This window comes from Vespula pensylvanica, chromosome 22, assembly GCF_014466175.1.
Source record: "Vespula pensylvanica isolate Volc-1 chromosome 22, ASM1446617v1, whole genome shotgun sequence".
NCBI lineage: Eukaryota > Metazoa > Arthropoda > Insecta > Hymenoptera > Vespidae > Vespula > Vespula pensylvanica.
The window spans coordinates 3,324,524-3,351,527 of NC_057706.1; the positions used below are offsets into that span (position 1 = coordinate 3,324,524).

Genomic DNA, 27,004 nt, shown 5'->3' on the forward strand with positions numbered 1-27,004 from the left:
TATGTACAAGAGGAAGAAGAGACACGACGCCATGTTTTGATGTCGTCATACCCCCCCTTCTTAAAGCTCTGTCTCTTGCATAGTATGATAGTCGGTCGTGTCAGTGTTTTTTATCGTTTACTCAGCATAAGTGTGTGCTGCTAACATTTTTTTCTTTTCATTTTTATTCATCTATCTCTGTCTCTTTATCCTTCTTTTTTCCCATTCTCTTTGGAGGTGCCTCCTCGTGATCGATCGTCAAGGACATAAGATTGCATAGAACGTGTGCGCGACTAACCGCCGACATTCATCCTCGTGGCTTTTCCGTACTCGTCGTCTCGTGCTATTAGTGCTGCCGAGTGGTGCTACTTTTGCTAGCAGCGGTAGAGTAGTGAGTAATGTGTGACGTATAATGTAGTGGTGGGTTTTGATGGTATGGTGCTGCTGCTGCTGCTGCTGCTACTGCTGCTGCTGCCCCTATAGCAACTGCTGTTGCTAGTGCTGTTGATGAGTGTTTGTGTGGAGGCGCCCGTGTCTCCTCCGTATCCTTTTTCATGTCCTCCGGGGTAGTAGCACCAGTAGAGAGGGGGGGGTTTGCGAGCGTCGTCTACGTGGTGCTGGTGTCCTAGTGCGGGAACAAGCCGATATATCCCCTTCTTCAAGGGGACAACGGCCAACGGCGGCCGTTTTCATTGTTGTTGCGATTACGTCACGCGAACGTGAGCCTCACTTTTTTTCTGAGGTTTCCACCGTCGTTGCCACCGTAGCCGTCGCCGTTGCGTTTTCTTTGCCTGAGGAAGGAAGTAGGAAGTAGAGGTGGAGGAAGGGAATAAAGAGGGAGGAGGTGGGGGAGGAGGCGGAGGCGGAGGAGGGAGAGGAAGAGGAAGAGGAGGACGAAGACGACCAAGAAGACGACATCGACGACGGTGACGCGGACGACAAGAGAAACGAGGAGGACGAGGAAGAAGAGGAAGACGGGTCGCCGCGTAAAATGGAGCTGCGCCTGCACTCACCAGCCGGAGCAGAACCGATCGTTTATCAGTGGCCCCTCACCTCCGGATCAGGATCCGTGAGTGAACGCGCTCTTTCTCCTGAGACACAAAGATACATGTTTGCCACTTCGTCGCATTTCGCATCGGACAATGCGCGCTTTCTGGGATTCGGTTTCCATCCTTTAACGACGATTTTCACAGCTGATTGTATGACTCTCGAGTTACGAACTGTATATTACTTCTTTGCTTACATTATCATAATCCGTTACTCTATGCAAGACGAGTCTTTGAAATCTTTTTTTTTTTTTTTCGATTGCGCGACCAAGAGATGTCTGTATTTTAATTAACTGGTATCACGATAGATTAGAATTTATTAAAGCTCCAAATTATTATCATATTTTAGCTTAGTTATTCGTAGAAGGAAACATAATATTGTTCTACAGGATATTGATATCATTTTAACATTGCATTACTTTAATTGTTATGTATATGACAATTTATAAGTAAGTCAACAAATGTAGTTTCAAGCAGAAGCATATATTTACAATCATAAGCAAATTTTTTAAAAGTGTATTTCATAATGATGGGTATCAATGTGAAGTAGAGGGTTTCTGTTTATGACATTTTATAAATCTTGTTTGGTTTTTGGCATTTTTTCTTTCTTTTCCATTTATGATTACAACATTTTAAATCATCAAGTATTGTCAATTTTCTAATATAAGACCTATTTATTAGTTACATCTTTATGTAATGCAGACATCTAGATACTTACAGTACTTTGTATCTCAATTAAATTATCTTAACTGTTATTTCGAATTGCAGGATCGCCATGATGGAGCATTAGATGTTGTAGAAACAATGAGATGGGTTTGTGAAGATTTACCTGACTTAAAATTACCATTAGAAAATAATATTCTTTGCGATTATGATACAAGAGATTATGAAAGTATGAAAAATTTGTGTGATAGATTTAATAGAGCTATTGACAGCTTGGTACAACTGGTAAGTATTTAAATTTTACGCAATTATAATGTTCTATATAATACATTATCATTTATTTAATTCTTTATAGGAGAAAGGCACCAGTTTACCATCACAAAGATTAAATAAACGTCCAAGTAGAGGTTTACTTCGGCATATACTTCAACAAACATATAATCAAGCTGTAGTTGAGCCTGACAAGTTAAATCAGTATGAACCCTTTTCACCCGAGGTTTATGGAGAAACAAGCTACGAACTAGTATGTCAAATGATCGATCAGATTGATGTGACCGAAGATGATGTTTTTGTCGATTTAGGATCTGGAGTTGGACAAGTAGTTCTTCAAATGGCAGCAGCAACTTTATGTAAGATTTGTATTGGTGTTGAGAGGGCTGATGTACCTTCGAGATATGCACAGGTAGTACGAGTAAATCCCATTTCTTGAAACAGCTGTAGAGATTAAATTAATTTTAACAATATATCTTAATGATTTGTGTATAGAGTATGGAAATAAATTTTCGAAAATGGTTAAATTGGTATGGAAAAAGATGTGGAGAATATCGTTTGGTGAAAGGTGATTTTCTAGCAGATGAGCATCGCGAGAGCATTACTGGTGCTACAATTGTATTTGTTAATAATTTTGCTTTTGGGCCAACCGTAGACCATCAGTTAAAGGAAAGATTTGCTGATTTACGAGATGGCGCGCGGATAGTATCCTCAAAGTCGTTTTGTCCCCTAAATTTTCGAATAACAGATCGAAATCTTAGTGGTAATTTGTTGCTTCTTTGAATTATACAGATAGTTCGTTTATTTGTGAAAAATATAATATAATTAAATTAATTTTATTCACAGATATTGGTACCATAATGCATGTATCCGAAATGTCACCACTCAAAGGTTCGGTTTCATGGACTGGCAAGCCAGTGTCCTATTATTTGCATGTAATTGATAGAACTAAATTGGAACGCTATTTCCATCGTTTAAAAAATAATAAGCAAGGTGGCTTAGATGAAAACTCTGATTCTGTGATAAATAACACTGCCAGCAATAGTAGTAAGATTTCTAATAGAGGTGAAAGAAGTGACAGAGCCAAAAGAGATCTTTCCAGACAGTTAGATAGTCCTAATCATTCAGAACAGCAAGGAACAAATAGCGATTCTGATATGGATGAAAATAATATAAAAAATCGTCGACAATCAACTAAAATTCGTAGAAAACTAAACAGAAAAAGTGCAAATGGTATATCAAGACCTCCTCCTAGAGGAAGACAAAGAGGAAGAGGTGTGAAAAAGTCTAGACCCAAGAAAGCTATAAATATATCTGGACTCGATTTATTGCATAGTCAAACATTATTAAGTACATCTCCACAAGCTCTTGGGAAAAAACCACCTCCTGCGCCAGGTTGTGTGGATCAACAACTGTCTTCTTTATCCCTTTCTTTACAATCTCATTCCACCTCTGTGCACGAAGAACTCAGTATACCACCTGCTCCGTCCGCGACTCCATATGCTCTACAAATACTTTTGGATTTATACAGGTATATTCTTTTATTATGATATGTATTTGGTGTAAGGTGTATCATAATATACAATATAATTTGTTATTTATAGGGACCAATTCATGCTTATGTTAGAATCTATGAGAACTCCTACCTACAGAGTATCTGTTAATACAGATATAGTAAAGGAGAGGGAAAGAAATTCTAAACTACAGTCAAGAGCAGCACAATTGGAAAAACAAATAAAAGTATTGATTGATGATAGTGTAGCGCTTTTAAAAGCCAGGATGACTGAATTAGGCATAAATGCTACTTCCCCTGGAGATCTTTTAGCAAAAGCTAAAGAAATAGTACTTAGACACAAACAATTACAAGCTAAAGCAAGTAAACTACAAGCTCAAGTAGCATCTATGGAATCGGAACAAACGAGATTAACAGCGCTTAGACACCAAGAATTACAAGAAAAATACAATGGTCACACAAATGGAGTATCTAATGCACCACAACCACTTACTCAAGATTATATATTGAAAGAAATATCTGCTACATTATCGCAACGCAAGAGATTGCATTCACAGGTATACATGTTTTGTACCATTTTCACGTGATCATCTTTTAATTCGAGTCACTTAATTCTTTCGCTCTAAAGTACATATACTGTGGATGCCTTAAACAATTGATTATCAAAGCGACTAACTCCACTTTTAGAATTTTTTAAAATTTTACTATCAAAGTACTTGATTGGCTTTACTTTTTATATTTAAGTAAATTTCTTTAATAATTATGTTCAATACTACTAAATGACAAAACCTTGTACGGTAGTAGATTAATAAATAATTAATAAATAATTTACTATTTAATTATTAATTATTATTAACTTTAAATTTTGTTATATTTTATGTTCATGTTTATATTTATGTTTATGTTTGTTTGTGTATAGAACTTTATCTGTGTTGCATATTTGAATATATATTTTAAAAGAGATTTAAAAACAATGTATTTAAATTTATCAATTTTCTTTGTTTTTTATTTTGTGGAGTTAATCACTTTGGCAAATGAATGACTGATACGAGAGAGACGATGATAAATTAAAAAATAAATCTCAAATTCAAACGATGTCCTATTAAAACGTATTTTCCATCTCTTTATGTAAATAATTTGGTAAAATAAAAAATAATTAAATTCAAAAATTTGTAATATGCAAGATAAAAGACTATAGTCAGTACCGATGTTGAATTATGTATCGCACCATGTTTTGAAATTTTTCACACAACATTATTGATTATATTAATTATTTTGTTATTTTTTTATGTTTTTATAATTTTATCATTCTATAATTAAAAATATCATATGTAAGTTAAAAATAAGAATATATTAAAATAAATGTATATATGTTGTTGTAAACTTCATCATAAAATTCGGAGAACAGAAACCGCTATCCTACGTTCTCACCAATTTGTACGTCTGTATATCAGTGTCGAGTGGTCAGCAAAGCATCCTGAAGTACACCGGTAACATTTTTCTCATAAGTGCGCCCGAGCGAAAGGATTGTATTTATCTGCCGACCACGCGAATTGTGTTTAACTATACGCTTCTCATCGTGCATTCTTTGCAAATGGCGTGATGTAATATCCTTAAATGGAAGTACTTACAAAACATACAAGTAGCTTTCAATAATAAAATATAATTGTTATTTCATATTTCATACAAGATTGTAGACGTAGTCTTGCCAAGTAAATTGGGAGATCATTTCGATTGATCTCGCAGCAATATATTGAAAAATTGAAACGAAAAAATTCCCCCCCCCCCCCCCCCCCCCCCCCCGATCGGTGGTATAGCATGTTTCGAAATAAGATGACCTTCTTGATTAATTGGCAACATGTTAAGAATTGTTTACCTAAATTAGAAGTAAATCTTTTTATTCTAGGTGTCTAAACTGGAGCATGAATTGAATGTATTAGAAAGAGCTAGTAATGAAAAACAAGTGGCTGCTATTGCTCAGCAACAAAGAGATGCAATTAACAATAAACATTGTCAAAGTCAGCATCATCAGCAAAATGGGAAAAACGGGTCTGCACGGAAAAATAGAGAAGGACGTTCAAGATCTCAGGAGTGGCCTGATGTCCCAGACATTGGCAAGATACAAGAAAATAATCCTGAAATTTTAGCACAGAAAATTTTAGAAACTGGGAGACAGATAGAAGCTGGTCGAATTCTAAATAGACAAAATTCTAATATTAATAATAATTCTAGAACTAGACTGCCTCAAGCATCTCTTAGTTTTTCTACATCGTCATGTATTTCGTCATCACAATCATATTCGGGTATTAAAGATATGGCAAACAGAACACAAGAACCACCTAGGGTAGCTAATTTTGAAGATAGATTAAAAAGTATAATTACAAGTGTATTAAACGAAGATCAACAAAATCGTAGTAAACAGCAACAGATGCAGTTACAAGTGCAACTGCATCATTCTGATACAGATAAAAAGCGAGGTGTGTTACCGCAAAATGTTTCTACTCCAGATTATACACAGGTAATTCGAATAATATCACTTCGTATTCGCTATTACGTGAAATGCAACTTTTTTTATATCTGAAATCTCAATACTTAGTAAGAAAATTTTAATTGAAGGTTTCTCCTGCAAAGCTTGCACTTCGACGTCATCTATCTCAAGAACGTCTCTCTTCGCATTTAACTCCATCTGATAGATCGGCAATTGATTCTAGGCAATCTGGTCACGATAATCGTATTATAGCTGGTGGTAGTGGATTGCTTGGAACTAGAACAATTGGTGATCTTGTGAGTGGAGAGATAGAGAGAACATTAGAAATATCTAATCAAACGATAATAAATGCAGCAGTTGACATGAGTGCAATGATGAGGCCAGAAACTGTCTATTCTCCTATTAGCCGACCAGCTAGTGCAGAAGGTGATGCTGGTTTATCAACTCTTGCACATGTTGCTAGCTATGCACCTACATCAGTAACAACTGCTACGTCTACTCCTGCTAGTACTTCCAGATCATCTGTATTATTTACGCCTGTTACACAGCCACAAAGGTAATATTTATATTTAATTAATTTTTGGAGAATATAATTTTTAATGTTACAATGTTACAGATATACACCTGTACAATTACCACGAGCAGATATTAAACCCTATCACGAATCTTATTTTTCTGACAATCCTTCGCAATCGCTTACGCATTCTCATTCTCTTTCATCTGCATCCATACATTCATCCCAAACATCTTCAAATGGTGAACTCTTACCAGTAGAAGGACTGGCCGCATCTTTACATGCCCGCATTTTGAATAATCATAATGGCACTAATAAAACTGATCAAGTGCTGCCCATTGCTAGAAGGTACAGTAAAATAATAGCTAACAGATGATGAATGTTTTAGGCTATATATAAGTTTTTTATAAATGTGTGTGTGTGCGCGCGCGCGCGTATACATATATACATACATTATACGTATTACATACACATACACACATATATTTTCTGAAACATGCATTGTGTCTGTTAGATTTCAGCCATATCCTCGATACGCAAATAACAGTAATAGCAACAACAATACTAGTACAAATGGTAGTATGACCACAATTTGCCAGTCACAACCTGCAGTATCTGTGAAAACAGAAGCAGTCATATCGACAGTAAGCACAAGTGGTGCTCCTTTAAGTCCTCTCGTAGAACCACATTCCAATACTTCAACTCCTTTGGTTGATGAACCTCAAATGACAACACAAAGACAGCGAAATGGTATTGGTGATGATGGTACGTAAATATTTATTACTATTTATATATTTTTAAATTGATAGAATAAAATGATGATATTGTGCAAAACAAAACTATTAGTATAAAAGCTAAGCATTTAAAAGTTAAAAGTTAACTTTAACATTTAAAAGTTTGAAAGCTGTTTTGTTATGTACATTCTATCCTGATATATTTGGATATACTTATACTACTTGTATAAATATTATGTTAATTCTTATCAAAGGGATGAGCCTTTAAGTATATATACATAGCTAACACAACACAAATAGAGTATAAAAAATATGATTTGGATTACATTAGTAAAACTATTTGATAATTCCTAAGACATCAGCATGCAATGAATACATGATGTCATTTGGATTATTAATCCATTGAATATATTATACATAAATATCTCATGAATATAATTATGTCTTTATATTTTTAAAAGTATTTAGTTTTTTATAATAATCACATATTTTAACCATATTTTTGGTACATGATTAGTATTATACTATTGATAATGTTATATAATTAATAAAACATTATTATATATATATATATATATATTATATATATATTATATATATATATTATATATATATATTATATATATATATATATATAGGGAGGAGTAATTATTAATCGATTAGTAAATTTAATTCATAAAATATTAAATAATTAAAGGGTACTTAATTTCCAAATTATCATTCTGACATCAAGCTAATGGACTGGAAAACTTTGCTTGTACCTTATATCTTATCATATATTTATGAACTAATAGATATAGCTATAAAAATATTATAAAAACGCTACTGTTAGGTGTTCTTAAATCCTTACTATACAAGACTTTTACTAAACACCCTGCTTTAATCTTTTTAGATGCTGTTGTATTAGTTTCTGCTATGCATCTTTTATTATTTTTTATGCACTAATGGTTTAAAATAATTGTCTATGGTTTACCTTATCTTATGGAGTTGGTACCTGATCTTTATTTATATTTATTTTTGTTGTTGTTTGCTGTATTTGTTAGATGCACTGTAGCTGTTTGTTGGTTAGCTCTGTCACATACTCGATCTCGCTCACATCCCCTGAAGCTTGTTTTATTAGAGATTGAGACACAGATCAAAGGGAGAAATCAAAAAGTATGGCTGCCTGTGGGTTGGTTCGTGGTTGCTGGTGAGTTATCCCACAGGGGTTGTTCAAAATTTCTTGTTGAAATTACAGTTGTTTATTGACATTTTATTATAACATTTTCTCATTTGCTGCACATACGATTAGTATAAGTTTTTCCATATAATAAAAATAATTTTCCTTTTGAAGATATATTTCCATGAAAATAAGCCAAACTCACACATTAAAAAAATCAATTTTTATTATGGCTATTAATATAAATTATATATAAACATTTAAATATAATAATATATAATAAATAAAGGCTAATATATAAACCTTGATTTTGTGAAATTACAATGTGCAAGTACAATTATATAAAAGAGGTATGTAATATCAGACAGAGCATGCTGGCTTGCGATGTGCAGGTTTTATACTATTTATTATATTTAGTGGGTTTCTATGTACCTATTGCACGTATGCATGAAAATAATTTTGATTTCTTGGAATTAGGGTAGTTATATTCTCTTTTGTATATACGAATACTTTCTATTAAATGCGTAAAATAATTTTGACTTTATTCTTATCTTTATTACCTTTTCATATATATATATATATGAAATATATATTTTCATATATATATAAAATATATGAAATATATATATATAAATATAATATATATATGAAATATATATACATATATATACATATATATATATATACACATATACACACACATACACAAATATATATCCTTATAGGATATATACATCCTTTATTATATATAGCATATAATGTACCATTATTTTATTATGTATTAACAATATGTCAACAATAATAATTTCAATATATAGCACAATTGTAATGATTATTAATGTATCACAGATATTATGCTAGAAAGGACAGGTATGCAATACTAACATATTATATCATTGAAAGTTATATATTAATTTTCAATTAACCTGTAATAATATAAAAAATGCAATATCATTCTATAAATGTTTGTAAATTTTATTAAATATAAAATATCCGAAAATGTAATTCATCATATAGAATTTCTATCTTCGTACACATTTTTTTATAACTATCTAAAAAAGTATCACAATTCCTTGTAATTCAAGATTTGTAATTTGTAAAGTTACATCATATCTTTTTCTGAACTTTCCTTTCTAACTCTTATCTGTATAAATTATTAATTCAGATCAAGTACACATGACGTGCGTTAATATTCGATGAATTGTTATTGATATAAAAAGTTACAATGGTTTTATTAAAATTAATTGCAGAAAGAATAAACTGTTTTAAATGTGCAATTTTTATTACCAATATTGCATCAACAGATATGCTGATTACAGCCACAATGGGTTCATGGCTTATTTTTATGAAAATTTTACATCATATTATAATCTATTATATATTTTTTAGTTGTCAAATTAAATTCTTATTTTACAGATGGGGAAGCAGATTGGCAGGATCGTATCAGTTCTGGATTTGATCGTTTAGTTGCATTTGCATCAACAGAATTAGACAAGCGAAGAAGATCCACAGAAGGTGTAAATACAAGTCCTGATAGTGGATTAGGTTCGGATAGTACTGCAACAGGACCACCACCTGTTGTTCCTTCTCCTGATGAAGCATTAGGACCTCCGCGGACACCTTCACCAACTAGTCCCCGTCCTGCAAATCCTAATAATGGTAGTGCAAGCAGTAATTCGTCAGTACCTCTCAAATATCAGAGACAAGTGGATCCTGAACGACATCATTTCAAAAAAAAGTTTTTTCACAGAGATTGGAATAATTCTGGAAGTACCAGTAAATTTCGTCCTAAAGGAAAAGATTGGGACTGGAATCATTCTGGACAGTGGCCTCCAAACGATGAACAAACTTAATTAAATATTTGCTTATAATCAAATATTTCATTGAAGATGGAACGTTTTATAAAGTTTGTCTACAAACATGGTTATCTATGTGCCTGTGAAAACAAATTTAATATTTTCTAGCATCATTGACATTAACTGTTCACTGTTATTTTGATTTTTTTGCTACATTTTTGTCAATATCAATTATTAGCAAATTGATTTAGTTTTATTAATTTAAAATAATATACTGCATATGTAAAAATTATTTAACTACAAACTTTACGAAATTATTGGGTTTAATGATTAGTTCATTATTCAAACATATTTACTGTTTATACTGTGTATAAAATCGCTGAGTTAAGCATACATGTGAATACAAATTGTAATTTCTACGGATTTTGTACGAAAATGAAAGAAGTGTATACTTGAATAATGACGAGAATGTAAACAATTATTCTGCTACTACTCAGCGCGCGATGTAATGTATGAACTTTAATATTAGACGAAATTTATTGTAAAGCTTGGTAAATAATTGCCAAACAAACGTGAAAATGTTATACTTCATAAAGGACTGTGTACCTTTATTAGTTATGACATTACACAGTACCTATGAGATTATGCCTTCTAAAAATGTATAGTTCATAGTCTACATCTACAATATGACACAATGTTATTATATATACAACATACTAGACATAAAAGTCATGTAAATAATGTGTCATATTTCATAGATGTTTGGACAAATATGAATGACAAAATAAGGCTACCAAACCTTTGTGTGTTCGTAGCAAGTAATGGCTGCAAACTTTATAAGCAGCTGTATCTTCCAATATCTTTTGGAGGACTTTATTCAAGTGTTCACTGTTACTCATAGTGTAAATGACAACAAAAAAGCAACACACGGTCATTTCACTCCAAAATATAATTACTTCCTTTTTGGCACAAATTTACACACAAATTTGTAAAATTGTGCGAATTATCCAAAGAGAGACCACTGCGAACATTAAGAGATTTTCATGCTTTCATTTAAGCATAATTATGATTTAAAAGCAAAATACATCAATTAATACAACACATTTGGAAATGTGAAACTTTGTGTATAAAAAGATTCTTAATTATTATCATGTCAAACAGAAATATGTAAAAATAGCTTTCACTTGAAAAGGAATATGTAAAAAATGAATCGATTTATATGCACGATTGTAATTAATTATGGAATTATTTAATAATCCCTATATATTAGTAAATGTAGTCAATACAATGTAGGCACCTGCTACATTTCGCATGTTACATACACTGCCGAATCTATTAATTAATTTTATTATTGATCATTATTATTTATTGTTTTTATTGGAATATTTTAATACTAAGGTTTTTGTAACAATCAAGCATTCTCTTTTATTCCTACCTTCCATTTAGTCTTTAACTATGTTCGCACTAAGATTATCAAAAATTAAAATTATCACAAACAAATTAAACTTTTATACAAATTTAAGTTCAATTTGCAATAATGATAATAAATTAATAATATTCAAGCTTTCTAACGTCATATTAACAATGTATATTATACATATTGATAAAATGTAAGTACTAAATCTAATTTAAGGTATTGTATCATATCAAGAATGATAAACGGAATGCGAGTGTACAAAGAAGTATGTGTGAAGGGTATATATTCACAATCACAATAATTTAGAATAGAAAAAAGAACTTAATAATGTAAAGTAATTATACGACACATCCCTTTTACAAAAGATTGGAATTCTTTATTAATATAAATTTACTGAATGAGTGGATGGTGTCAATGAGAACAATAATTTCGTTAAATAATTACAGATGTGAAAAATACTGTAAATTTAATGGAACAAAGTACAAAAGCTCTACCTGAAGAAATTATACTTATTATAACATCCGTTTTGTACACATTGATTATTAAACATAGGGTAAAATATATTACATTTTTAGTCAAAGAAGTATAAGATAAAAAATCTTTTAAACTTCTGGCCATTCCATATATTGCCCTTATACCATAGCTTTTTTATATACGACGTTATTTTACTTACGCTTAACATATTTTTAAAATGTATTATACGTTTATTACTTGACTGTTAGGGGCAATGACATTGTTAGTAGAGGCACCAGCATATATTTTACATTATGTATATTTCTGCAATGATAATATACTGCGGGCATTACATATCAGACGTATGTTATACAGTATGCGTATACGTATATATGCAGAAGCAGATGGATCTGTTGTGATATTCGTCTTTGGAATGTTTTACAGTATACAATATGATTTTCATATTGAATTTTATATTGATAATTTTCCTGATTCAGATTCATGGAAATAACACACAGGACATAGAAATTGTAATGTTACCATTATGGAACACAGAAAATGTTATTGAGGTATATATGTTCTCTGTAATTTTTTATATGAAATTCATATGTATTTTCTAAAATTGTAAATATGACATCAGAAACAATTTAACTGAAAATTTTTATTGTATTTTTTATAGGTTCCATTAGCTTTTAAAGTCTTTGGACAACTCATCGAATTGAGATTACGTAAAAATACCAAGATAATAGCACCTAAATTTCAAGTTTGGACCCACAACGAAGAAAACATATTGCAGGAGTTACCACATTTGAATGAACCAACCCCTTGTCATTATCTTCATATAGACAGTATTAGTTCAGCAGCTATAAGTCTTTGTCAAGAACATGGTATAGTTAGTATTATTTTGTTACTTTTATTAATACATGACACACAGACATAGACACACATAATATATAGTATTATTTATTAATTTAAAAGAATTATATTTGTAGTAATATGTAATGTTTACAATACGTCTTTTTTTCTTTACTTGATACAGCATGGACTTATCTTTTTGGAAAATAGTACTTTAGAAATTACTCCAATGGGGGATTTAAATCCCTTATCCTTTGATTATCATTTTATCAGAGAACGTTCAGAAGCTTCTTTAAAATATAGAGAGCCACACATCGTAAAAAGAGCTTATGCTTCTCCAATAACACAAGATTATTATATAAGAAAAAACCTCCAGTATGAATACAATTTAAATATATCCAGAACAAATCAGGTACTTGAAAAAATTGAGAGAAGGCAAACAAATGAAGATTTAACAATAGAATTAGCTATTTTCTTTGACGAAGCTGGGTATAACACTTTTTCACCATTTTTTGATAGAGATGATGAAAAAATCCGTGACATGTTATTAGCATATATAAATGGAGTACAAGCTCTTTATCATCAATCTAGTTTGGGAAAACAAATTGATATTTCCCTTGTACGAATGGACATAATGCATAAGCAACCATCTGATTTGCCAAACTTTGGTGGTGAAAGAGGTAGTTTATTAGATTCCTTTTGCAATTATGCAAAACTTCATAATCCTTCAGATGACAAGCATCCAAATCACTGGGATCTTGGACTCTATGTATCTGGATTGGATTTTTATGCTATTGAAGATGGAATAAAAAATACAGCAACAATGGGTTTGGCTACAGTAGGAGGTACATGTATTGATCAGTACTCGTGCGTTATCGCAGAATTAGGAGTTACAAATCGCTTTGGGAAACCATATCCTTCTGCAGGCTTTACTTCGGTTTATATAGCTGCTCATGAAATTGGACATAAGTAAGTGTATAAAGAATAAATAAAAAGAAAATTAATTTCAATCAAATTTACAATTTTTTGCATTCGTACTTCTATATAAATAAATGTTTAAAAGATAAAGACAAGTTAAATAGATAAGAAAGTTCTTAATTAATTATATAAGATATAATAATTAATATAGATGTTCTATTAAAAGTTTAGGAATGCATCACGATTCTACTGGTAATTCCTGCCCAAGAGATGGCTATATAATGTCACCTAGCAGAGGAGTACAAGGAGAGACGATTTGGTCGGAATGTAGTCGTGAAGTAGTACGAACTCTTGCTCGCAACAAACCATGTCTATTGGATAAATCGACACTAGAAGAAGACAAATCTCTCGATCATAGACGATTTCTTGATCTTCCTGGTAGAGAATGGAATGCAAAAAAGCAATGCGAGATACTTCTTCGTGACAAAGATGCCACTGTTGCTACGCTACATCAAGCTTGCCAGGCTCTTCAATGTAAAAGTCCTCATAGAAGCGGATATTATTTCGCCGGTCCAGCGTTGGATGGTACAGATTGCGCGCCTGGTAGAGAATGTCGTGCTGGCGAATGTCTTCCGGCTTTCCAAATCGCGCCAGGGCCAGGCGGACTTTTCATACGCGAAGGAGGTTGGAGTGATTGGAAGGTAGGGCCTTGTAGCAGCGGCTGTTTACAGAGGTCGAAAGGAGCTCGACAAAGACATCGTTCTTGCGATAATCCGTTGCCAATTAATACCGAGGCTGGCTGCGAAGGATTGCATTACGACGTACAACTTTGCAAGGACGATAGACTTTGTAAGAAGAAGCGTAAAACTATAACTGAATTCGCTACGATCAGATGTATAGAATTTAGCGAGGTATTACCAGAATTGGATGGAAAAGGTAGAGGGTTGCAAGCTATTCACGAATCCGACAGACCATGGATTGCTTGTGCCATATTTTGTCGTCGTAAAGACATAATGTCTTATTACACACCGCGTATAGAATTAAATGACCTTGGCCTTGATCCGTATTTTCCAGACGGAACATGGTGTCACGAAGAGGGGGGTCAGAATTATTTCTGCCGTCAGCATCATTGCTTGCCAGAGGACTTTCGATTTGCAAAAAAATTTCTGTCCGATCACAAGGATGAAATAGAATTAGGATTAGGGTTACAAAATGCTCGTCCGAATGAATCGAAGCCATCGGATCGATTGATAAAATATTTCAGTCTAGGACTCGATGGCTTACCATTATTGACGTCTTTACCAGCTAACCTTAACTTACCACCGAACGATGACGAATGGATAGACAAAGATTATATTGACCTTACGAAAGCCTAGATTTAAAATTCAATATACTATTCTACGCGAAAGCGCAAACATAATTAATAGGAAATATTTTATAATGTCTACTGCTTCGTAAGTTCTTTTTTGTTTTTAATAATTATGTTTAAATTGTTTATGTTATGTCATATGAAAAAAACTATACGTGAGCTATACAATAACACATGTATTAATCTGCAATTGTGAAATAAATACAAAACAATATTTCAGATCGAGCATTATATATGAATTTCTATTAGATTTATATACGCATATTCCATAACTGTCTCTCAAAAGCTCGATCGGTGACATCACTCATTGTGTGGTTTATTTTTAGATCTATGTTATTATACCCACCACAATGTGAAGAAATTAATGATGTTAAAAAAAAGAAAAATAAAATAAAAATAAATAAAAAAAAAAACCCGCGTACTCTATAATTTAGATTGTTCATATCATTTTAGTGTACAAATAATTAGTCAATCGTTAAACTTAAGGAGATGTATTGCATAAGAAAACTGTTTCGCCATTAGAAAGGGTGGTACGTTTTATGAGCAACTCTGCTTAAGTATGACAAAAGATTCCACTTATCATATTTTTCATATTATCATATATGTACTAGAATAATGAGATTACAAAGGAGTTATTACAGGTTGATAATATTGAATCTACCTATTCTATTTTTAACTTATTATACATCTAGTATATTATAATTGAAGCAGAAAGGATATATAGAAGAATTTTTTACTTGCGTTTGAACACAATGATCGGTGGCTTGTTTTTGACATACTTGTGCAGAATTGCCAATAACACGCACCATCAACGCGAAGTGCACTTCAACGCAATCACGTACGCAGCATACATCTTTCATTCATATAACACGCAAATTACTCATTCATAAAACGTACAAACAAATAATTCAGACCAGCAACCGCACAAAATATTGTTATCTTAACGAGTCTCATTCTATAATTGTATAACTTAACATATTCGATCTTAATCAATACTTAGGATTCTTACCATATGCAAAGACAGATAATGTTTCATTTTACAATAGATAATAGACCTTTAACTTTTGACCTAAACCAAACATCTATAAAAGCCTAACAAAATTTCAAGTAAAACATTTTTTGTGACCGAATCCTGTAAGAAATCACATTTTACTATGCATAAGGTGAAATTAGATTTGTTTCACCTTTAAAACGCCGTTCATTGACTTCACTTTATTATGTACTAGAACGTACATGCATCTATAACTTTATCGGTCAGGACAATCGGAGGATTGGCTCTTAAAATAATGCATATCCTCTTGACTTTTCTCCATTGTGGACATTCAGTTTGGTAGAGTATCATACAAAATGTCCTTAGCACTTTGCGATAATGTGTCTGGGAACTTAATATCGAATGAAACCAGAAGGTCACCTTTCTTTGACGGCTCTTTTGGGAATGGTAAACCTTGTCCTTGAATCCTCTTTACAATACTAGGCTTGACAATCTCTCTTGTTAAATTTATACTGATTTTCTCTCCTGTAAGTGTAGGAACTTCTATGATGGTACCACACAAAGCTTGTTTTAAGCTTATTTTACAAGTATATCTGATGTCACTGCCTTCTCTCCTAAAGATTGGATGAGGTTTATCTCTAATAATGAAAACAATATCAGCTGGAACCTTTCCACGACCTTGGTCTCCTTCTTTTTGGAAAGTAATTTTTGTACCAGCCTTCCATCCTGGTTTCACGTTAATTGTAAGGACCTTATCCTCTTTTTTCGTACTCCCATCAGCTTGAACGACTCTTCTACATATCTTCATTTTTTTAGTACATCCACGTAATATTTCTTCCAAACTTATATAAAGATCATGTTCTATAGCCGGATCTTGAGCACGATCTTTACTACCCCCTTTAACTGTTGTAGGTCCAGCAAAATTAAATGAATGAGATCGGAAAGCACTTCCTTGTCCACCTCCTTGACGAGCAGGCCCAATCCCAAAACCAAATGGATCTTCTATATCCATGTCTTCGTCATGAAGATTATAGACACGCGTGGCAGTAGGACCTCCAAATTCAAAGAATGTTTGGAAGGGTGTTGCAGAGCCGAAGAATTGTGCAAAAGTGGCACGTGGATCTCCATGGAAAGTGTACGATGCGCTGCCACCACCTCCATCGGCAGATGCTCCACCTTTCAAACCTTCTTCTCCGAACCTATCATACACTTCTCTCTTTTTTGTATCTGAGAGTACTTCATATGCCTCGGCTATTTCTTTAAATTTCTCTTCAGCACCAGCACTTCTATTCTTATCTGGATGGTATTTTAAAGCTAATTTTCTATAAGCTTTTTTTATTTCATCGTCACTGGCACCTTTTGCTATCCCTAATATTTTATAATAATCTTTCCCCATTTTTATAAACCTGTAACATAAATAAAAAAAATTATGAAATAATAATTGGCTTCAAGTATCTTAAATTTTCTGATAGATTCTTATTCGTAATTATATATACATTTATTATTATTATTTATACTTTACTCGTATAAATAATAACGTTTTCTTATGTCATTATCTTGTTATCATAAGGAATCCATAATAAATTAATCGAATAAAGGAAGAATAAAAGAAAGACGGTCATCTTTCGAGATTCGATTCGTAACCATAAAAGTCTTCTCAGTACGATAAAGTCGTGCTTTATAAAAAACGGAAGCAACGACTGAGCACTTAAATATGTCTTTCGGAATCTATGCGATTCGTCTACCTAAATGGATACTTAATACGACCGCTATATCCTTCTTTAAATTTTTAATTGCTTTTCACTTTGGTATATATGTATACGCGCGTGCGCACCTACGTTTCACACGCATACAAACACGAATAATCTGGAAAGTAAGTACTTTGCCAAGATATTCTATGCAAGAGACAAGTAGCAATGAAATTATATCAGATGATTTTGTGTACCTTTTTATATACCTATAGTTTGATCATGTATGCAAATTTTAGTCGGGGAATTATAAAATGTTCATTTAACTGATACACACACATACACGTATGTATATATATATATATATATACACGCGCGCGCGCGCGCGCGTTTGCGACGCACGCACACACCCACCCACGTACATATCACAGATAGCTATTTCTGGCAATGATGAACACGTATTCGCGACGAATTCATTTCTTCGAGCATGCTACGATTTCATGCGATGCAAAAATAAATCCAATCTTATCTCGTGGCGAGCGTAAAATTTGTTCTCATGTATAATAAATAGAATAACATACGGTGTAAAACTCCTTCCTTTGTATATCACGTCTTTCTCGTTCGTGCGTAAAAAAAAGATGACGAAGATTAATACGAGATAAAAAATATCTTTAGATTCGAGACTTACCTTCGAAATTAGGTATATTTTTCGTCCAATAGAACGATCGCTCTTTTAATCGTCACAAATTTCACTTGATTCGCTTTTCGTTTAAGATTTGTAGAATATTCGATTATATGTAATCTGTCAGACAAATCGAAGCAACCTTCAGCTTCTCTCGTCACGTACTAAAGTGTCGCGTAAGCTGCGCAGCCCATATATACAAAATTTGCTTCTACGAGTTTCCGGAACTTTCGAGAATGGCTCGACGCCAGTTCCGTGGCGCTCGCTTACCTAACGACGTCATTCGCTTTCTCGCGACCTCGATAGATCGAATGACGACTATCTTTTTAGCGGGCTTTTTCAATTCCTTCGTGAACAATACATTCTCTGTATTTGGAGATATAAGAGAATGCGTCGATCAAATTACTTGCTATTTCTTTAAAAAGTTTTCTTCTCATGTAAAAAATTACAATTGTTCATACTGAGCTCAGATATTTGAAATTATAATTTTTCTTCATGTTCATATGTACGAATGGTTTGAAGAGAACGTAAATTTCATTACATTATATATGTAATATCGATCGTACCGTTTAGAACCGGTCTCTCTTCTTTCATATCTCATTTTTCACTTCTCATCTTTCATTTGATTCTTCTTTGACGCACCAATCCCAAAGTTCCGTCGTACGAAGCAGGCGCTGTAATGATCGATCGGTTTCACTTTCCTTTAGTTAGCGGCCAATTCAGACAATTGGGCACGTACACATTAATATGCATGTATGTGTATGTGTCTATTTTTTTTTCCTATAAATATACTCTTTTAAAAATTCTTCTTTTAATTTCTTCTTTTAATATATCAAATAATTTTTAAACGTTTGTTCTTGATATTACTTTTATGTGGATGTTTTAATTTACAATAAAAAATGACTGTGGTAAAACTGTACATGTATTATTAAATATTATCGATTATTAAGTACATTATCGATTTGAATTTAATTTTTATTGTATTTTTATTAATGGGCACTTAAATTTAACTTCATGTTAAAGTTTGAAGAGCATTCGTTCAAAAAATAAAATCTTGTAAAGGCTAATAAAAATTAATCTTGACTTGTGTAATGAAAAAACATCTTTTTATTCGCTTCATAGTATAAACAAGCGTAGTTTAATCAGATTCTCCTGTTACAGTTGTTTAATATTTACTATCAAAGCTAAAATCAATATAATTAGATTAATAAATTATCTACTTAATCGTAAAAATAGTGCATGTCTACATTCTCGTGAATTCGGTGGCATGTATTTATCATAAAAGTCTTGAATAAATTCTTCAACTTTGAAACCAAATTTTTGGTATAAGATCAAAGCAGGATTGGTAGCAGATACGTGTAGTGTTACATCTTTTCCCATACAAGTTTGAATAAGATGATATAACATAAATGTACCAATACCTGACTTTCGCCATTCAGGGCGCGTTAAAAAAAAAGATATATAAGCCTCGTTATAACTTACATCAGGTACAAGTATTGCAAATCCAATTACTAACTTTTTGTAGAGAACAACACAGCTGAAGTCGGGATATTGTAAACATTCTGTCACTAAAACAGGAAATTTATAAGATTACACATAAGTATAGTTAAAATAATGAATTTATATAAAAAAGAAAAGTTTATAATATAGAAATATAAAAACATGCTTACAATCAATACCAGGCCAAAAGAATTGATTACAGAGACTGTTGATCGCTGGAATGTGTTGTGGTCTAATATAAGAATAATCAATTGGTGCCCTTGGTAGTGGTTTCCAAGATGAGTTATTTCTATTAACTTTAGCACAAAGTTCTTCCATCACAGTTAACCATAGTGGTCGACTAGAAATATCTCTTCTTATAAACGGCTTTAAAAGTCTATTCGTATATGGACTAACAATAGATGTTGGTTCATTATAGCCTTGTAATCTTTGTTCAAAAACATATCCTATGTCATCTCCAAAAAATCTGTCTAGGACTCTATCGCATTCTTTGAAATGTCTCTTAGATACTTCTTTAGATCCAAAATGATCGATATCCAATAAAGGCAAACCATATTCTCTTTTCAATTTTCTAACAACTAATTTTCTGTATAGACGTCTTGCAGAAGGAGAGGCAGAATATAGATAATGTTTATTAACTCTTTGTAAGAGATATGCTTCTTCTTGATGCGTCATAAGAGGTATCTTCTCATCTAACAAACAATATTAATTAAGCAATGTAAAATAATTTCTAGAATAATATATTAAAAAATGTTCTAGCCACTTAAAACATTATTTATTAACGTTATTCATAACAATAAGTTAAGTACATAACAATGAAATCTCTAGGATTATTTATAGTAGTTAAATAGTCACTTACTATTAACAATTGACTTTTGCCAAGGCCACTTATCTCTTTTTGTAGCTTGGAATAAAGAAGCTGGAGGTGGTTGTTCTTGAGCAAGACTATCATTGCTTTCTTCTGCATATTGGTCTTCTTCTCTTTTAATTTTATTATCGGTGGTATCATGTATTGACTCTTCCGTTGTCTCTGTATTGTTAGACCATTCAGATGTAAAATTATCAAATAGTCGAGGAAAATTAAAATTAGAATTTTGATATTGACAATCTGCTAATAGCTCTGATAAAGAAAGAGTGTCCTGCTGATCACGTAGTACTAAATCATCTTCCATATCCATGTCTGAAATATTTAAAAGTTATATAATTTCATTTTAGTTATTTTTGTTAAATTCCTATATACCATTTAATTCATCTTCCTCCAATAAGAGATCAGATAATGTTTCTGTTGGTTGTACATAAGCTTGTGAATACATCGATGGTCCCTGAGTTTTTACTGATTCTGTTCCATAATTGCTATCTTCTCCTACTGAAATACTTGATTCGGATGGCGTTGGACTAATATACGATTTAACTGATAACTTTTGTTGATTACCATTTTGTTTTTTACGATCCATTATCATCTTTCCATCTGTTATAAAATAAATGATATAATAAAATATAGAAGTTCAATATGTATTTTACAAAAGTTATGTAAAAGGTCTACCAAAATGTTCTGTCTAATATTCTATCCAAAATGTTCAGAGCAAATAATTCTTTTATTTAAAAATAGACAGAAATTTTTGATAGATCTAATATATAATTTTTAATAATCAATAATACTTTTAGCAATCAGAACTTCTGGCGGATCATTATCTATTAGTCTCCACCAACCAGATTCTCCTAATTCAATTGTTCCTGATTTGAAAAAGATTCCACTATAATGTGACAATGTACCGGAAATTGTACCAATCCAATTCTTTTTTCTTTTGCTAAATAAATCAGATTAGCTACGATAAATAAATAAATTATATAAAATAAATAAATTAGATTAGATATGATAATTAAACTAATCATAGAATGACGAGATTAAGAATAAATTAAGTTACCTACACTGTTTTCTTAAATAAATGATCCCAATTACGATCTACAAAAGTACTAATATCTGACTTCCAATGGAAGTATCCTCTTTTACTTATTCCACTAGATTTTTCTCTTAAATTGTACAAAGTTAATACAATTACATTAAGCCATGGCATTCGATCTCTTATAACTGTTTCTTCGCCTAATGGACTGCAGTCAACGCAATGTAATTCAAAAAAGACATCACCGACAAAAGACACTGGAACACTTCCTCTTTGAAGACACTCAATATGAATTTTTCCAGCGCAATCACCATTACAACGTAAAGCTGGTTTAGTATAAGGATTACACTGATTACCACATTTTTTACAAAGATCAATATCTGGTATAATTTCATTAACATTATTGTCTTGTTTCTCATTAATTCCTTCTTCCTCCGATACTGTCGCCATTCTATTAAAAATGAATATTTTAACACAGTTGATTATTTTAGGTTATACTTTTAAAAAATTACTCACGTAGATATCATTTATATAAAATGAAAAAATAACGAAAGAAATTGATATTTATAACTCTAATTTATTTATATAAAAATCGTAAAGATCGTCACGAGTAATACGATAAATATACACTGGCATAAATGTAAATGCAATTTCTGATTTCCTATAACCACGTGTGCACGAATTTCGCATATAAGAAGCCATTTTCTTTTTGTAACGATATTCATTTTAGATTAATTATTACGAATACGTATATTAGTAAAATTCGATTATACAAAATAGATAAATATTAAAATATAAAATAATTATATATTATTTATATCATATTATCGATTTATATTATCAATAATGCTGTACAATATTCGTAATGTTATATATATATATATATAAAACAAAATATCTCGTTGCTAGGATAATGTAAATAATAAATTCAACTTCAGATATTATTGCGACGATTGATAAAGTAGTCGAAATTTCGTTTGTAAATTTTGACAGCGAAATGGCTGCATCATTACAGTGTAAAGTTATATATGGCTTAAAAACAGATATTATTGGAAATGCTCATTACATTACAGATTCTGAGATTTTATATCCCGTAGGAAATGCATTATCAATACATAATATTTTTCAGCAACAACAAAAATTGATACATTTACCTGCTAAACTTCAAATAAATATTATTTCTGTTGCACCTAATAAGTAAGTAGTAGGAAAAATGCATTTTTGATATACATCATGCTTGTAGCAATTAAATTACCAATAATTTTAATTAAGGAGATATGCTGCTTTATGTGAGACTGGTGAGAAACCTACTATATATATTTATGACCTTCAATCCTTAAGAAGAAGAAAATCTTTAGGAATACCATATGAGGCACACAATGCAATTAAATTTAATTGTATTGATTTTACCTTTGATAATAAATATGTAGTAGCTGTAACAGGAGAACCTGATCAAACTATGCTTTTTTATAACTGGGAAAGAGGCAAAGTAGAGTCTAGCTTAAAAGTAGGTAATCCACAGGATACATCTGCCATCGTTAACTTAATATCCTGCAATCCATCAGATACAGGGATAATAGCAATTGGTGGGCCACATGTATTCAAATTTTTAACTCTTTCTGATACAGTATGGCGTCCATATGGATTTTCAAAAGCTGAGAATGTATTAATATGCTCTATGACTTGGTTGAATTCAGATAGGCTTTTAGCAGGTACAAAAGATGGTAGAATACTATATCTGGAAAATGGTGATTTGAAGAATATTTATCAAATGAGTGAGACCATATCTATGAATCTAAAAATTCGTGAAGAATATGTTATTCACACTACTGCCTCTCCATTAGCTTTAGAAGATAGAGATAATGATAGATGGGAACATGATATTCTTTCTTTGATATCATTTCCAAAAGGCTTCGCATATGCCTTAGGTCCACGAACAATTATAGTTTTTGAGAAAGAAGGCTCACATATATATGTAAAAAGAAATATTTATTTAGTTCCTTTGCAAGTGTCTAAAACTGATTCTACAGATTTATATAAAGTTAATACCATAGATATTAATATAAGTTTTGATCATCTATTGGTAACTACAAGATGGTCTCAATTATTTTATATAACGTTATGGGGTCCAGATTTAAATATGGATCCAAAACCAAAAGAAATGAGCGTAATGGGCCAATCATTGCATTACGGACCTATTGGTGATTTGTCTATGTGCGCATGGAAACCAATTTTTATGACCTATGGAGAAATTGACAGAAGCATACGAATATGGAATTTTGAAACTGAAAGCTTAATCATGCTTAAGCAATATGAAGAAGATATTTGTTCAATTGCTTTACATCCAATGGGTTTATTTTGTCTTGTTGGATTTATTGACAAACTGCGTTTTATGAGTATATTAATAGATGATTTACTGCCTATATATGGATTTTCAATAAGAAATTGTAAAACTGTAACTTTCTGTCATGGTGGACATTTGTTTGCTGCTGTAAATGGAAATGTTATACAAGTTTATACAACTATCGGATTTTATAATCGTTTCCTATTGAAAGGGCATACAGCAAAAATAAATTGCTTAAAGTGGTCTCAAACAGACAACAAGTTAATGAGCATAGGTGAAGAGGGTGCCATTTATGAATGGGATATAAATAGTGGACAGCGTACTGCAGAGATCATTTTAAGAAATATCATTTTATATGATATTGTAATTGCTGCCGATCAATCGTTTTTATATTGTATCGCAAATGATAATCGAATTCGTGATATTAGGAATGACACGGTAATAATAATATTCAGAAAAATACAAATCTTCTATAAGAATTTATTTTTTAAAGGGATGTATTTATTGTTATTAAATCTTTACATAGGTTTCATCTGAATTTACCTTAATGGATAAGAGCATATATTATATGGCAATGGGCAAGAATGATACATTTTTATTTGTGACTTGTTTAGGAGGTATTATATCGTCATTGAAATGTCCTCTTCAATCGCCTGTAGAATTTATAGATTTCCATCTTCATTCTAGCGATATTACAAAGGTAAACACTATCTTTGCTTTTTACTTATAGATGAAATAAGTTTACACTTATTTCATTTTAATTTTATTCCAGATAGCTCTTTCTTACAATGAACAGTATTTAGTATCTACTGCTAAAGATGGTAGTTTATGTATTTGGAGATTATATTATGCGGATGGAAAAGTAACATTAGATAAAGGACTTATATATACTAATGAAGTATTGATTGGTAAAACGGATTTGGAAGAAAAAATACAAATGATCAGTGATTTGACAGTAAGAATGCGGGAATTGGAAACTGAACATGCATACAGAATAAGACAAATGGAAGGTCAACATAATGATAAAATGCGTGAGTTACATCAGGCATATTGCGCAGCTATCGAAGAATTAAAAGACAAGATAAATAAATTGCAAGAAGATCATACAAACGAATTAAATAATATAAATGTAGAAATAGTGAACATGAAAAATGTTCATGAGAAAGCAATGCAACAAATGGAGATTAGTTATGATGCCAAATTAATTGTGGAATATGATAAGTATCAAGCATTGGAAGAAAAAAATAACATTATGTGCCAACATTATGAAAAATGTTTGGATGATTTAAAGAAAGACAGTGCAGATGTATTGCAGCAAACTATAGTTAAATATGAAGCTCTTGTTCATGAAAAAAAAGTACAACTAGTCGAAACTCAAGAGGAAATGGAACATCAAGCGCATACACAAGAATTATTAATGGCGCAAATAGAAGATGATGCCGATAGAGAAATAGTTGATATACGTACAAATTATGAAAATGTCTTGTATGAGGAGAGCCAAATGAATTTAAGGCTGAAAGGAGAAGCTGGAGTATTACGTAATAGATATATGGCCAGTCAAAAGGATATTGAAGAATTGAAAAGACAGGTTCAGCGTGTACAAGGTGAATATGCTCAATTTCAGAAAACTATACAAGAGTTGGAAAAAGATGTATTGGATTTAAAAGAAGAGATTAATGAAAGGGATATAACAATTCAAGAAAAGGAGAACCATATATACGAATTGAAACATAGTAATCAAGAATTAGAGAAATTCAAATTTGTTTTAAATTATAAAATCCAAGAATTAAAAAATCAGATTGAACCTAGGGATCACGAGATCAGAGATCTTAGGGAGAAAATACATGATATAGAAACAGAATTAGTAAATCTTCATAAGACGAATGTTAGTTTAGAATTGCAATTGCATGAATTAAGAGAAAAATTAGCATCAGCACGACATGAGGTTTATATGGAAGTACAACGGAATAAAAGATGTCAACGTTTATTAAGAAATATACAAGTAGATTTACTTGATACTGCCGGCCTTATACAAGAACCTCATGCATTAAAAGTTGCGGTAACAAATTTATATCATAAATACAGCTCGGACGATGAATTCTTACGCAGTCGTAAAGCTGATTTAGATGCACAATGTGATTTTATGAAACAAAGAGATCATTTAGAAAGGACACTAGCATCTCTCAAAAAACAAGTCTTTCACACATCAAGTAGAAATAAAGACCTAGATAAAGCAATAATGGATAATGTTACTCTTATATCAGAATTAAATACTTTACGAGAAGAATTAAAAGTAGCATATAAGCATATAATAGATATGGAAAGTTTATTAGGATTAACAAAAAGAAAAATGAAGCCGATAGAAGCCAGAAACAAATTAGAAGAAGCTTGCCATGGATATGAACAGTTGCAAACTGAATATAAACTTGAAATGCAGGATTGTCAAAGTTTAATTGTTGCGTTAAAAGATGACATAAAACGACTTTTGGATAAATTGCCATGCGAAGTGACAGAAAAATGAAACTATACTAAGTAATATTTAAGTCATATAAATTTAAACATTTCTCAATGCGTTATAGATATTAATATATGATATTACTGGTCTCACTCATGAAAACATGATATCTGAATACAGATAATTTTATTTGAGTTAGTAAATACTGTCTAAGTATTAGATAATTATATATTTTTTGTTATATGTAAATTGGTATATATTTCAAGGCA

At 31.6% G+C, this 27,004-nt stretch overlaps 5 protein-coding genes across 10 annotated transcripts; 3 read left to right on the top strand and 2 right to left on the bottom strand.

Annotated features, from left to right (window-relative positions):
- The first annotated feature begins 830 nt into the window (after positions 1-830).
- On the top strand, positions 831-11,577 carry LOC122636599 (histone-lysine N-methyltransferase, H3 lysine-79 specific-like). 5 transcript variants are annotated; one of them, XR_006328994.1, is made up of 12 exons: positions 831-1,048; positions 1,794-1,973; positions 2,044-2,370; positions 2,454-2,721; positions 2,805-3,489; positions 3,563-4,028; positions 5,378-5,989; positions 6,088-6,515; positions 6,576-6,821; positions 6,988-7,238; positions 8,251-8,396; positions 9,783-9,919. XR_006328994.1 is itself a non-coding variant. In XM_043827983.1 (12 exons), exons 1-12 carry the CDS (start codon positions 971-973, stop codon positions 10,221-10,223), a joined length of 3,891 nt encoding a protein of 1,296 aa, XP_043683918.1. In that variant the 5' UTR covers positions 831-970; the 3' UTR covers positions 10,224-11,577. The 5 variants fall into 5 exon arrangements, 4 of the variants coding, with proteins under 4 accessions (XP_043683918.1, XP_043683917.1, XP_043683920.1 ...); XM_043827983.1 differs by lacking the exon at positions 8,251-8,396 and adding an exon at positions 10,117-11,577 and having other exon boundaries at positions 9,783-10,025; XM_043827982.1 differs by lacking the exon at positions 8,251-8,396 and having other exon boundaries at positions 9,783-11,577.
- Positions 11,578-11,729: 152 nt separating this feature from the next.
- On the top strand, positions 11,730-15,587 carry LOC122636600 (A disintegrin and metalloproteinase with thrombospondin motifs 2-like). Its single transcript, XM_043827986.1, has 4 exons — positions 11,730-12,601; positions 12,712-12,924; positions 13,072-13,856; positions 14,032-15,587. Exons 1-4 carry the CDS (start codon positions 12,485-12,487, stop codon positions 15,179-15,181), a joined length of 2,265 nt encoding a protein of 754 aa, XP_043683921.1. The 5' UTR covers positions 11,730-12,484; the 3' UTR covers positions 15,182-15,587.
- LOC122636602 (dnaJ protein homolog 1) lies at positions 15,336-18,711 on the bottom strand. Of its 2 annotated transcripts, XM_043827990.1 has the most exons (3): positions 18,542-18,711; positions 18,435-18,465; positions 15,336-17,571 (listed from the first exon to the last, which is right to left on the bottom strand). In XM_043827990.1, the coding sequence occupies exon 3, from the start codon at positions 17,559-17,561 to the stop codon at positions 16,497-16,499; it is 1,065 nt and encodes a 354-aa protein (XP_043683925.1). In that variant the 5' UTR covers positions 17,562-17,571; positions 18,435-18,465; positions 18,542-18,711; the 3' UTR covers positions 15,336-16,496. The 2 variants fall into 2 exon arrangements, with proteins under 2 accessions (XP_043683925.1, XP_043683923.1); XM_043827988.1 differs by lacking the exon at positions 18,435-18,465.
- A 908-nt stretch (positions 18,712-19,619) lies between these two features.
- Positions 19,620-22,704, bottom strand: LOC122636483 (cysteine-rich protein 2-binding protein). Its single transcript, XM_043827723.1, has 7 exons — positions 22,453-22,704; positions 21,965-22,387; positions 21,695-21,843; positions 21,276-21,503; positions 20,895-21,215; positions 20,206-20,727; positions 19,620-20,103 (listed from the first exon to the last, which is right to left on the bottom strand). Exons 1-7 carry the CDS (start codon positions 22,461-22,463, stop codon positions 19,748-19,750), a joined length of 2,010 nt encoding a protein of 669 aa, XP_043683658.1. The 5' UTR covers positions 22,464-22,704; the 3' UTR covers positions 19,620-19,747.
- Positions 22,705-22,826: 122 nt separating this feature from the next.
- Positions 22,827-26,870, top strand: LOC122636480 (cilia- and flagella-associated protein 57). Its single transcript, XM_043827717.1, has 4 exons — positions 22,827-23,133; positions 23,209-24,718; positions 24,807-24,980; positions 25,053-26,870. The coding sequence occupies exons 1-4, from the start codon at positions 22,934-22,936 to the stop codon at positions 26,799-26,801; spliced, it is 3,633 nt and encodes a 1,210-aa protein (XP_043683652.1). The 5' UTR covers positions 22,827-22,933; the 3' UTR covers positions 26,802-26,870.
- Positions 26,871-27,004: the final 134 nt, after the last annotated feature.